The sequence below is a fragment of the Schistocerca gregaria genome, chromosome 3, assembly GCF_023897955.1.
Source record: "Schistocerca gregaria isolate iqSchGreg1 chromosome 3, iqSchGreg1.2, whole genome shotgun sequence".
NCBI lineage: Eukaryota > Metazoa > Arthropoda > Insecta > Orthoptera > Acrididae > Schistocerca > Schistocerca gregaria.
In genome coordinates, this window is record NC_064922.1 from 848,145,859 (window position 1) to 848,160,713 (window position 14,855).

General features: G+C 40.1%; 1 protein-coding gene across 1 annotated transcript in view; it reads left to right on the forward strand.

Moving 5' to 3' along the window:
• Positions 1-809: 809 nt before the first annotated feature.
• The window catches only part of LOC126354756 (chromatin-remodeling complex ATPase chain Iswi), a 124,210-nt gene continuing 110,164 nt past the window's right edge, over positions 810-14,855 (forward strand). Inside the window, exons 1-3 of the mRNA XM_050004638.1 lie at positions 810-1,068; positions 1,235-1,297; positions 1,383-1,540. Of these exons, the coding sequence (XP_049860595.1) occupies positions 1,018-1,068; positions 1,235-1,297; positions 1,383-1,540 (272 nt within the window). The 5' untranslated portion in view covers positions 810-1,017. The remainder of the gene's footprint in view (positions 1,069-1,234; positions 1,298-1,382; positions 1,541-14,855) is intronic.

Below are 14,855 nucleotides of genomic sequence, written 5' to 3' on the forward strand. Positions count from 1 at the left end.
TCACTTCATGCTTGATTCGAAATTGCAGTGGCAAATTCTAGAGTCTTGTCGTTCCTGCTGCCAGGAATCTTAACGTCACTGTCAGCCACTCATGTGGAGAAATTGCTCTCCTCGTACAAGTTTCTTCCGTATTACGCTAGGAGTTATGAGAGCCAGGAGATAATTTCTAAATCCAACCACAAATAATGACCCCAGTCGTCGAGGTCGCCCTGCATTTCGTTAAGTAAATGTATGTGCGAACACCGTCTTTTCTTAAGCAGACACTTTGTAGGGCGTTGCGATATGTATATTTGTTTCTGGCCTTTTGTTTTTCGCAACACACGCTGCGAACATAGACCGGTATAGAATTTTCTCCATTTCTGAATAAATGGAATAAAACTTGAGGTTACCGTACGAGAGTGTAGTCGTTTGCCACTGAAATTCCTCTTCTAAACCGACAGACGGCAGGCAAGCAGTGGATTGGAATTTGTGTCGTGTGAACATGCACAGACATTTGCGCAACTATTTGCGCCGGCAGATCGTTGCATGAGTACAGGCATTAAGCCAGAATATGTCCGAGGCGGCACTTAGTGCAAGAAAAATTGAAGGCCTATTGTTCAGTTACGTATTAACCCATCTATTTTGAAATGACTGAATTGTAGAATAATAAATCCAATAAATAATAATAACAAATTATTGAATTTTATATAAAATGTAACACAGATCATTCCATAATTTCCTAGCCGCAGTGACCTGTAACTATCCCGAGATCACAGGTATCCCTCTCCTCCCGCGGGAATCATAATAAAGTGAAAGTCGTTTCGCTCTTTGTAGTAGGAACTTTGGTATTTCAGGAAGGTAACCATCTAACCTGCGTCTAACCCACTGTTGCGTGGAGATGGAGTTCTAGTGTAGAAAGTAATGTTGGTTGCACTGTAAATTGTGCCCGCCATTATATGTGTATAGTGCGCTGTCTTAGTATACAATTATACCCGGTGTGTGAAGTGTACGTTTAGTGTTTATAGAAAACTTGTAAATATGTCGAAACCAGAAGACGCTATGGAGGGAGTGGACACTGGTGAAAACTCGGTACGTTATGGTGTATCCTATAATTTAAGAAAAATTCGAGACGTTCTTTGTCTGGAATACGTTTTGGTGTTCATTACCTTACTATTTATGTTTTTATTTCTGTTTTGGAGTATGAAATAACTTGTTTATAGACTGTCATCTTATGACTTTGGTTATGTTTCTGTAGAATGCATCGTCAGCCGACACGATGTCATCGAGGGAGAAACCAGAAGATTATGAAGTGAAAGTTGTGAGTGATCTAAACCACTGTGATGTTTTTGATAACATCCATGTAGACGTATAATTACTATTAAGTGTATTTGTGTGTTTCGAAGGTTACAGATCGGAGCAAGCGCTTTGATTACTTACTGAAACAAACCGAAATCTTCACTCACTTTATGTCCAACAACCAAGGTGGGAAGACACCATCCAGTCCATTAAAAGTTCGACCCGGGCGACCGAGGAAAGAACAACCAAAAATTGATCCTGGAGAGTGAGTATTGAATTTCGACTGCATGTGAATGCCAGAGTTCCCAGCACAATACAAAATGTGACAGATTTATGCTAGGTGTGTTGTGCAGTTTCCGTTGTTAGGTCTAATACGAATATGTTGTGAGTGTGTTGTGTATTGACTGTATCATTAAACTTTGTAATCATATAATATTATGTATTAAAAATCCAGTCATGATGTAGTCATTACATAGCTGTCCATATCAGTTGAACTTGGCAGCAGAAAGAATACTTCTCTGCTTCAGTCACATATAAGTAAGAGGGATCTTAGAAATAACTGCTGTCATATCTGCAGCCGCATTTGTTTATATTCCTGGGCTGTGGGGGAGAGGGGTACAGATACAACCAACTTCTAGCTTATTTGGTTAAGGTAAAGTTTTGGGACAACCTGTGGGCAACCACTATTTAAATCATGTCCACTTTAAATTTCTTTTGTGCTATAATTCACATGCAGTGAACAGTAAAAGGAAACCAGCTTTGTGTTTGCTCTACTTCAGTGTTTATTAATAACTGGAAATTGAGTTGCTTCACTCTTGGAAGAAATGTGGAAAACAATAAAGAATTGGCTCTCGACAGTAAACATTTTGCCTGTAGAATTGAGCAGATGAAAACATATTGTGATCATTTTCTTTTTAACAGAAATAAAAAACATGCTTTGGCCTGTTGTTAATATGCCTTCATTTATACAACTCAGTAATGATTGTTGTTTCCCAGTTATCTGTTTAGGTCATGGGCGGGACAACTTTCAAACTGTCAGGCAAACATATCAACAAGTATAAATAAGAAATAAATTAAAGGATGATATATGATCATATGAATAATTGTCTTACTTTCCCTTTAACGCTGAATATCAGAGGTTTACAAACTGAGCTCTTAATAGCCCATTGAACTTTGATAATGGTGATACAGCAAAAGGACATAGCTGTGTGTGCCCACCAACATTTAAAAGAACTCTGTGAATTATGGAATTATGCACTCATTTAAAAAGAAGAGGGGGGATGTGTAGGATGAGCTTATGAAAGTTTCAGATGGCAAATATTCATTGTATCATAACTTAAAAGAAATGGATTCTGCCCGCCCCCCACCTTGCTTGTGTGATAGATGTTCACATCTTGGGCTACACTCATACTTACTTTGGGCCATGGGGTGGACACCCCTGCTCTGTCCAATGAAATGTCAATAAATGTCACAATATTAATCATTAAAAATCCAAGATGGGATAATGACACTATTACGAAAAAGATAGATTGCTGCTAACCATATAGAGGAGATGTTGAGTCACAGGCAGGCACAACAAAAATACTGCTATACATGTAAGCTTTTGGCCAGAAGGTCTTCCTCTAAAGTAGAAAACATACACACGTGACCATTGTCCATGGTTGCTGAGGTCAGGGATATTGTCACACTCTCACAACGGAAATCTTGACACCCTCGGAAGAAAGAGTCAAATATTTTGACAACCAGAATGATTAATTTAATTTAACCTGTGCTATCAGATACCGGTCTAACCACAATGACGTAATTCATCGAATATTCAGAAAGAGCAAATGTATGACAACGAAGCTTGTTAATGGAATTTTTGGGAATAAAACTGTCGTAATACAACCTAATTTATACCTCAGGCTAAGTTACAGATCTTTTCTCAAAGTTTTCTCATGCACTCTGCTGATGTTATCCCAATCTTTTAATGAATGATAAATAAGTATAAGTGTAAACCAGCAAGGTACTTGTTATATTAACCAATGTAACTTGAAAATGACCAGAACTGTTAAATGGTTTAGACTTAGTAACAGTCCAAAAATTGTCACTGTTGGGACAGACTTACTTTTTAACATTATCTTCCTTTCTAGTGTTCTTTATCCAACCAGTGTTGGGTTGGGACTGGTATGCTGTCTCTGCAATTTCACAGAGAACTAACCATACACATATATAGACTATTATTACAATGCTATCGCCATTCCCAAAATCATTTTAAAACTACCACCAACTTCCTCCTCCCCCAGGAAGAAACCCATGGTACCCACTCTGTCCATATTCTGTCAAATGTGACATCATTTCTCAAGGTATTTGAGAATCATGTATCTGAGGCAAGACAAGGGAATCAGACTAGTATTTACCTTAGTTTACCATCGGGATAACGGAAGTGTCTGATTCCACCTCTCTACTTTGACAAATGACGTCACCAATATGGCGGAAACGACCATTCACGACTTCCATACCGCTCCTATGACATCATCATGTAAACATGACAACAAACACGAAAATAGATCGAAAAACCACCAAATAGATATTCCTCCAAAAAATAATGAAACTAACGGGACAAGTGGGGGAACTGGGGATTTTTGGGTGGGGCCAAACTAAATATAAACACATGCCGCTACACCAAACAACAAAAGAAACACTAAAATATCAAGACCTCACAACCTTCTCAAATTCCACTACACACAAAATCCACTGGAATTGATCACTTCTGTTGACCTATATAGGTCAACAGAAACTACTGATACCGAACTATAAATCTCAAAACTTTCACCGCCACCACACTTGAAAATCAAAATTGGAATCGAACACTTCCCTTGACCTCAAAAATGATACGTCATTTACACAATTTCTTGTATGTCCAACCTAGACTTCTCGAACCAGGAACCTAGCCTAATGAAGCGACGTAAGTTATCCGACATCTTCACATACAGCCATCCCTTGTCTGAGACACCGGAACTTTAGTAAGCCTCATTTCTTCACGACACACTGAACACTTCACGTCTTCAGCCAACAGGCCGAATAGCTGAGGAAATTTTATTACACAACACACTGTCCCCCATCATTGGTGACAACCAAAAACTGTTGACCTTATCAGTCACATCCATACCTACCAAAGACACAAATAAAGCAATCTATCAAAATTCACACACAACGAACAGAAAAAAACTACAATAACATCGACATAACAAAACCAAAATCGTTAACTCACTGAAAAATATTCCACTGAAAGCACAGTTAACCACGATACCACACACGTGCAATGCTACGATGCAAATGAACCCCATAGGCCACATAACACGCTACCCATAAACACACCACCAGAAAGAACCACTGACCGCAACAATACGCCACCTATAAACACTCAAACTAAACCAGAAACATCATCTAACACACGGCACATAAACACACCACCGATCCCACATCAAAATGACATTTACAAACACGTCACTCTCACAAAGTAAACTCCGCATCGTTGTGACGTCTCATACCACAACAGCCTTACATCACGGATCAAAGCTGATGAGTGGAACTGGACGCTTCCATTGATCCTGGAAAAATGCCTAAAGACCACAGCCATTGTGGCTGGCCCACTAGCCTCCATCGTTAATCCAAGAGGTGGATTTGATCTACTGCCAACACACATCCCTGTGTCCTGGAAGCAAGCGCATTAATGCCCTCAGCTGTCCAGGTGGGCGTACTTTTAACATTTCTACATAGCCACTGGTTGTTTACAAATTAAGCACTGCTCTATATGTCATTGAGTATTTTTATTGGTTTTTCTCATGCATAACCTAATGTAAACAGAATTGCTGTTACTGCTGAGTTGGAGAGTATACTTTTTAATGCTTTTTGTTATATATATTGCCATAAACACCTGCTTATTTTTGTAAAGTAGCTATATATCTAAAAAATGCGGAATATGTCCAGAAGATAATATTCTGCTCTTGAAATGTAACAACTGAAAGAAAAGTGGCTGGAGCCTAACTTGAAATAGCTGTCAACATAAAAAGCAAACTGATTGTGCTCAAACCTCATTTACAAATGAGCAGACTTTGTTCATCTATATTTCCTCAAGTAATTTTCTAAGTGTAATAATTTTTTCAGCACAGTAAAATTTAACTTTTGTAGATGCAGAAAATTGCAGCATAAATTAAAAGTAAAATAAAATACCTCAGACTCAGTCTCTCATGTAATCACCCACCTATGTAACTGTTAAGCATACAGCAGAAGGTAAGCAATGCACACACAGTGTAACTGCAATAGTGGCTATACAGATAATGATCTTTTCATTAATTGTGTGGCAAATTCATTTTCGAGCAGAAATAAAGAGTATAACAAATTATCAGTAATTTGTGTTCATCTATTTGTGTAAATCATAACAAGGGACTTAGAAAGGATGAGTAGTAGCTATATCTGGAAGCTAGTCTATGTGACATGTCAGTATTAGCTAAAGTGGTCTGTGTGAAGACACTGAACTGGTGAAATCTGGATGGCACGAAGAGAAGTGTTATAAAAAATGATGGAGATTACAGGAAGAATGAGGATATCACCAAATTTTTCAGACAAGGGAAGAAGCTGACAGAGTACATCTCACACGTTTACTCAAGGGAAAAACTTTTTCTGTGACCAAGTAGTGAATTAGAAAATGTACCAGGAAAGGGAGTAAATGATTTCAATACTGTTCGCAACACGCCTACCACAGAAAAGATAATAGTTTTGTTGGTGTGTGTGGAGAGACAGAAAACTATTGTAATAAATCTCTAAACAGCATTCCAAGTCTTATTGTTCTCTGTGTATATGTGGAGATTTCTGGCTCTCGATAAATGCAAGCAGTCATTGTAGAGCTGCCCATGCGAACAGCATGGTGTGCATATATGAATACCGACCAGTTTTAACATTTGTCCTTGACTCTTATTTTTAGTGATCTAAAGACCACTTTCAAGGGGACTGAAAATGTTTGAACTGGTAAAGCAAGTTTGTTGGGATGATAGGAATTCATGGTATCAATACCACATCTCCTTTGACTCCTTGGTGCACTGCACAATATGCCTTCTCAGCTCCAGAATGTGTATAATGGGGCCATTACACAATCTTGGTGCATCCAGGTTATGCATCAGTATGACAGCCAACCCACCATCAGCTCCAACTTGTAGGATGGCACTCCCAACAGCTCTGAGTTTATAAACTCTTCAGGATATGTAATAGCATTTTTTTTTTGTCATCGCTATATCAATTGACATGTCAATGGTCACCTCACCAGCTGCTTTGCACCAATAATATTTTTATTCATTTTTCTCGCCAATTCATTCTTTGGTGCCAGTATTGCTCTTTCACATAACCACTACTCATTGCACAAGTTTTGCTTAAAGCTCGGAAAAACCTCATTAATTAGATTATCTCCCAAGCTTTCAACACTGTAGAATTGGCTTTCAAAATTTATTAAGCCTTCTGCATCCATTGACAAGTGGACCTCACTGATCTCCAAGAGGTATTGAGCAAAGTGTCGAGACTCTCGGTATAGACGGACTCTCATATGAGTTGTGAGGTGCATTCTTCCTACATTTGCCCATACTGGCAAAGAATTGAAGCATGTGATGATCTCATCTGCCGCAGTTCTTCGCTCAACGACCGGCAGCATCTGTCGGAAGCACTCTGCGAGCAAGACAACCATCCTACCCATCAACATTCGGTTACCGCAGATGTCTTGCAAGCTTCAATCTGGTGTCTCGAGCACACGCTTGTGTGGCATGAACCATTCATCCCAGACAATCAATTTGCACTGCTGCAGCAGCTTATGTCGCAAATTGGCGTTTCCTCGCTCGTGAGGTTCAGCAGAAGCTTGAATATCAAGTGGTCATTCTTCCTCTGCTGAACGAGGTTGCAGCCATCTCAGGGGGTGCAACATTTCTGCACATCCGCAGATGTGCCAGTAGAAAATTCAACATGAATGTCTTGCCATTATCCCCAGGTGCATCCAAGAAATAAAGACCCATACTCCATTCTCCAACTGACTCAGAATTTTATTTATTAAAAATGTGCAGTTTGGGTGACTTGAGCTCCCAAGGCTGTGGTGTCATAACTGATCTCCCTGAGCAAATCTGTGCACAGATCCCCCATTCATGAGGTGTGCATGCTGAAATCAGACAACCATTTTCCCACCATGGAGAAAACTTTTTCCTCAATAAGTTTCAGCCCTTCGTTGAAATACATGTAGTCGCTGGCCTGTGAGGTCTATTAGCACCTGTGTACGATCTCTTCTGATAATACGGTTTTCTGTTTGTCCCAAAGTGTTATGGGGTTCGAGAGTCTGCAGTTGCTCTACATGACAGGAAAGAGTTCTCCCAACTTGGTCAGTGACTGTCAGAATACAGTGTTCTACATCATAAGCCAGCAGGCAGTTACCTTTCAAAAGCCCCATTGCGTCACATGCTTGGAACATGGCGTTTTGATGACCATAGACTGTTTTGGGAGCCTGAAAACTGATGGGGCCCCAGGTGCAGGTCAGTTGCAGCTGTACTCATTAATACTCAAAGTGTGTTACATGCACGGTGTAAATTCTGCCTTGGGCATCTAACCCCTTCACACATTGCCAGCCTTCAACCAGGGTGTCCTGTACACAACACTTCCATTCTTTCCGTGGTGTGTGCCATGTGCAATATTTCTGCAGTTCTGCATACAGAAAACTCGTCTGTTTGGCACAGATGGAAAAATGTATGACTGGTAGTAGGCGATGTCGTTACTTGATTGCACAAATTGGCAACCGTGAACTACAGGCACGTGCCGTTGGCATCTGCACTGCAAGATGTGACAGTATTCTGTACTGCTCACAAATCAGCAGCCCCAATATCCGTAGTGCTGCTTTATTGCTGCTCACATATCGACCTGTTCTAAATATCTGCACTTTGTCTCTTGGGACAGTATTAGTGTAGCTCTGCCATTGCACAGTAAATATCACCTGGTCATTGCCTTTGCTTATGTACTTGCAAATGTATTTAATTGCTGGGACTGAGATACAAAACTCCACATTAATTTGGGCATTAAAAATTTTGGAAAAGTGCAGTGAGTATGGGACCACCCAGATGCTGCACACTATGATGTCTTGACACAGTACCTCTCGCTTTGTGGCCATATGTCCCCTGCTCTCGACTACTTTGCATCTCTACAGTAGATATCTGCCCTTTGTTCGTTTTGGTCTCTTTTTGCCCAAGGATACTTTCTGATGCATTTCCCATCCTTCATCCTTGAGGATGTAGGGTTTTACATTCTGCAAGGACCGAGGAGTAGGATATTAGTGACCATGTCATATATCAATTTGTCCATAATGGGGTCAGGCAACTTGCTGATATCTCCTGATCGGTTTGGTTCAGCTGTAATTTCTGTTTTAACCACAGCAACAAGTGCACGTGTGGCACGCCACATTTCTGCCACTCAGTGGAATACTTGAAGCATTTTGCTTTACCAAAAATATGCCCTTTTATGAGGAGAGCCACCAGCTCTTGCACTTTAACATTAAAATGTTGCATCGTGAAGATATTACAGCAGTCTGTCAGTTTATGCCCATCCATCATTTGTTCTCTGATCTCAGACCAGGTTGTGTTGTACATGAAGGTGATGATTAAGTCCAGCCAACCATAGTTCCCAGCATAGGAGAAAGTGTCCTGGATATATTTGTGAAGGTACCTCGTCCTTTTCATAAATGACAACTGGAGGATGACTATCTGACTTACATCATTAGGATTCTCGTTCTTGGCCTTCACAATGGCATCTTGCAGGTGGGCATAATTCTCTGCGCCTGTTATTTCCCTTCAACATTCCCTCTCCTCCTCCGCATACATCTACCAAGATTTGGTACAGATAAACCCAACACCACAGCAAAAAAATTGTATTCATGTTTGCAGACCATCAGGTGAAATGTGTAGAAATCCACGCGTGTCATTTTTGTTCAGGTTTGGTCACCCAGTTGACAGATTCATTTGAGGGATGCTGAAGAGATATCCTTCTTACCCATTTCAAAACATAATGTGATATGGTAGAGCATCGTAGTAGTGTTATGTGTCACCGAGCCTGGCGAGGTCAGCACCGTGTCACAAAGACCACAGCCATGACCTCTTTGTAGTGGGGTCGCGCATGTGCTGTCCATTCAGCGCACAATCCGTGTTGATCGCCGTCTTGCAGCTCTTGTCTGTTTTGAACTCTTGCACCAACACATTTTGATTGTGAATTTTCAGTAGAGTCTGAGTCACCACCGCGTCGTCTCCAATAAAGTAAACTTGCAAAAATTGAGCTTCATCTGTGGATGAAGATAAAAGGCACCCTATTTTATAGTGTACTTTCCCTTGCACCTTAAAGATCGGGGAAAACCCAGGCATGGAGAGAATTCTGTGTGCTCCAAAGGGGGTAGTGTGAAAACGAATTATATAGTTTAGGAACTGCTGTGCCTCATCAGTCTCTCTAGAAAATAATTCCTTTAATGGATAGTGTTTCTCTTCTAATGTGGGCTGTCTTGCCCTCAGAGAAGCACATTCCCACCATTTGCTCCTTCCATTTCAGTGCCCTGCAAAATTTGCATGCCTTGATGAGTCTGTGGTTATAGTCTAATTTAAAGTTGGATCAAAGTTGAAAGCACATTAAAAAAAAAAAAAAAAAATCCCCCAGTGTTCATTGTAAATATTTGCTGACATTCAGCTTAGTGTTGAGCAACACCGAGTTAGGCACACATCGGCCTCTTTTACTGTTTTGGAGGCACACACAGAGGCCATGCAGTCTGCGTTCTCCTGATGCCAAGAAGTTGCATCTTTGGCTGTCTCAGAAGAAGATGTGTAAATGACGACAGACAAAGATTACTAGAAATGTGTGTATCTATGAAAAGATTTATGCACAAAGCATACAACATATACCACCATACCTAGGTTAAAGATCTGGCAGGAAACCCAAAAAAAATTCTGTTCCTGTGTAAAATTGCTAAGTGGGTCTAAGGCTTCCATCCAGTCACTTGACCAGTCTGGTTTGGCAGTAGGATATAGCAAAAGGAAGGCTGAACTTTTAAAATCTGCATTTAAGAAATCGTTCTCGCAGGAGAATTGTACAAACGTACCATCATTTGGCCATTGTACAGTGTCCCATATGGATGGCATAGTAATAAGCATCCGTGGTGTAGAGGAACAACTGAAAGTGTTGAAAACAAATAAATCGACAGGTCCGGATGGAGTCCCAATTCAGTTTTACAAAGATTACTCTACGTCATTGGACCCTTACTTATTTTTCATATATCGTGAATCTCTTGGCCAGCACAAAGTGCCAAGCGACTGGAAAAAAGCGCATGTTACTCTTGTATATAAGAAGGGTAAAAGAACTGATCCAGAAAATTACAGACCAATATTCTTAACATAGATTTGCTGCAGAATTCTAGAGCAAACTCTGAGTTCGAATATAAAAAATTTCCTAGAGACCAAGAAGCTCACGTCCACATCAGCATGGCTTTAGAAAGCATCGCTCATTCGAAGCCCAGCTTGCTCTTTTGTCACATGATATACTGTGAACTAAGAATGGAGGGCAACAGCCAGATTCCACATTTCTAGATTTCTGAAAAGTGTTCCCCTGCAGACTTTTTAAGAAGGCATGTGCATACAGAATAGGCACCCAGATATGTGACCAGCTCGAAGAGTACATAAGTAATAGAAACCAGTATGTTAACCTCAACAGTGAGCGTTCATCCAAGACGGGGGTAACATCAGGAGTGCCCCAGGGAAGTGGGATAGGACTGTTGCTATTTTCTGTATACAGTAATGATCTGGCAGACAGGGTGGGCAGAAATTTTGAGGTTGTCCGCGATCATGCTTTGTTGCACAGGAAGGTGTCAAAGATAAGTGACTGTAGATTGATACAAGATTACCTAGACAAAATTTCTAGTTGGTGTATGAATGAGGCAGCTAGCTCTTAATGTAGAAGATGTAAGTTAATGTGGATGAGTAGGAAAAACAAACCCGTAATGTTCAGATACAGCATTAGTAGTGTCCTGCTTGACATGGTCACATTATTTAAATATCTGGATATAATGTTGCAAAGTGATATGAAATGGAACGACCATGTTAAGAAAGTCGAATGTTCGACTTTGGTTTATTGGAAGAATTTTTGGAAAGTGTAGTTCATCTGTAAAGGAGACCGCGTATACTGTACTAATGCAGCCTACTCTTGAGTACTGCTCCAGTGTTTGTGATTCGCACCAGGTCGGATTGAAAGGAGACATCGAAGCAGTTCAGAGGCAGGTTGCTAGATTTGTTACTAGTAGTATCAATCAGCATGAAAGCATTACAGATATGCTCTGGAGCTCAAGTGGAACTTGCTATTGAGAAGAAGACATTCATTTCAAAGAAAACTACTGAGAAAATTTAGAGAACCGGACTTTGAAGCTAACTGCAGAACGATTCTACTGCTGCCAACATACATTTCGCAGAGGGACCATTAAGATAAAATACAACGAATTACAGCTCTTACAGAGGCATATAGACTGTCGGTTTTCTCTCACTGTATTTGCAAGTGGAACAGGATAGGAAACGAGTAGTTGTGGTACAGGGTACCCTCTGCCACGCACTGTAGGTGGCTTGCGGGGTATGTGTGTAGATGTAGAAGCACACTGAGTGGCCACACATTCTGTTGTACAGTGTTGTCGTGCACATAACTGCTCTGCCGTCTCAGCTGTACGCCGAGATGCAGTGCGATCAGCATTTTGCTGATGTCAAGTGCCGGCCTGTGCCAAGCATTAAGCTGCTCGAGCATTTGCCTGATGCTCCGCCTGCTCAATTCACTGCTGTTCAGCATGAGCTGACGCTTGTTGCTGCCTGGCTATTTTCGTAGTTCAAGCTTGTTGTGAGCTTTGTGAAAGATTCGTTGTGTGTTTGCCGGTCATTAGAAATGTAGACAGTAATACCTAAACTGAAGAATTGATGTTGTAAGATATCCAACCTAAACAATCTACACTGACAACAATACATCCAAATGAATGACACAATTTGCAATCCAAAACCACTGCCAATTAAACGAAGAAAAGAAACGATGAACCTAATAGAGAAACAAATTGTTGGCATCTTCAAAGCCAAAAAAATCACCAGAGAAAATATGAATCACTTAAATCTAATCAGAAGAACCACGTCTGTGTCTGAAAAGCAAAGTTTCAGTATATTGGAAACAATCCAAACCACCAACGAAAATATGAACCATTAAAGAGGAAAACTAAGTAAGTGTCCAATGATCACAATAATATCCCAATCCAATATACTTCCACAATCCAAGTACTCGACATTAATTCTTCTGAACCATTGAGATGCTAGAAGCAAACGAAATCTACAAAGAAATTATAAATCGTTCAACTCCAAACAGAAAAGCTAAGTCAGTGTTTAAGAATCCCAATAAAATCGCAATTCAATACACTTCCCAAACATTTTATGTGCTGTGAAATATTTTCATGTGCATACATTACATAGCTACACAATGTAGTGATGCGTTTATCCTACAGGAGTATTTCTAGTGTCAAAGATTTATGTATGTACTTATTTCATTTGTCAAAACAGTTAAAAACTAATCTCTTTGCTAAACTTAATAAATTCATTAACTTTCATTGTATGGGCATTACCCATCCCATGGGAGTATATGCCCCCCAGAATAAAAGGTATTTTGTGGGTTAATTCAGGATATAGGCTATCTCCATTCCAAAGCTCATACAAATCCGTCCCGCTGCCTCAGCTTGAAGGAGCAACAACTGTACGAACTTGATGAAGAAAGAAAATGAGCAATTTTTTGGGTGCAGCACAAATTTTATATTTTTATATGGAATGTCATCATCTGCCATCACATGTGTGTATTACCAGTGGACACACTCATGTTGTAATCAAATCCAGTTTCACTAGCACCCTATCACATTCTATGTATGTCTGTTTACAGCATTTAAATGGCACCATCATTGTGAATCTTAAAAATGTTTCAGAACCTATATGATATGTCTTAAGCTCAGCAGCTAAAATGTCACTGGCTTTTAAGGAAGTATGGATTAAGGGGAGCCACAATGATCCATCTCCTCCATGTTAATTTTAACAAATAGATGGAACATTTTTTCTAAAGCCTTTAAACATAATCCTCTGAAATTTGGACTACATGTTCAGTGAATATTTCTCTACACAGTTATAATGCCATTTTAAGAAATATTTATTGGTGTTTGTTTTACAATTTTTTGAAACAGATGCTTATTTTTTTCTCTAAAATTTTGCACTTTTTCTTCTATAACTCTTGAATTATACAATATTTGTTTACAATTTCTTATAAAAATGAAGGAAAAGAAGTAGGCTAAACAATACTGTGTATAAATTTCATTGATATACTGTTAGCAGTTTTTGAGAAAATGTTCCTCAAAGATGAAACTTTTAAAGTTACGGGAAATTGCTTCCAAAGTTTTTTTAATACATTCTTGCCCCATATGGTGGATTATTGGAAATTGTGTTGTGTCCTGGTTGGAAACCTAAATGTTTCAGCACATCACATTTGATAATGTTTCCTTCATTGTATGTTGACACTTCATCATACACTCCAAAATGCAACATTTTTATCTGTACCAACACTCTTTCGGGAATGCTAGTCCAAATTAAATTATTTACACTTTCATTCGGATTTTGTGTTTTCCCATGTAAACACTTTTCCCATGTAAACACTTTTCCCATGTAAACACTTTTCCCATGTAAACACTTTTCCCATGTAAACACTTTTCCAATGTAAACACTTTTCCAGTAACTTCGGCTGTGATAAATCTCTGAATATGGGCTTAATTACATCAATTACCGCATATGGCAAACTGTTTTTAAGGGCATATTCCTTTAGTGATTGGTACTTATGCCATGAGTCATCGCCTGTGAGACACAGTGCCTGTTGTGGGTGCTCATTTGTTGATGCAGTATGAAAAAATTATGCCCATACTGCTGTCCTCATATGCTCAATGCTTCTTGCATTTTGCCTAATTGCAAACCCATAATACCTCTGCAATCTGTCGATCTCTTCATCTGTCAATCTTCCTCTTCCTCCAAGGGTCTTACCATCACTAAGCTTCCGGGATCATAATGTCTGCTTTAGTTTGCTCATGCAAGCCCCCATGCACTTCTGCACATGTCCAATGCACTCTTGTTTTTTAATGTGAATTTCATTGCCATAATGTTTGATTTCCTCTACAGCTTTATATCCCTTAGAATCACCATCTCCTAGATAATCAAAATATCCACGGGTGTACTGCCGGTCTATAGTGTCCAACGGGCACAATATTTCGGCGATCAAACATGTCGCCATCATCAGGTGAACTGACGGACTGAGCTCCTGTGAACGTGCCGGCACGGAGATCCGTACGCTATGGCTGCTCAGGGGGAACTGGGTTCGGTCGCGGCGGCGGCCGATTTAAATACCCTCCGCCCGCGGCGCGCTCCCTCCGCCGTCCGCGCCCCGCGCCACGGTCTCGCGGTGGAACAGATTGCGACGGCGTCTGAGATGACGTCGGTGTGATG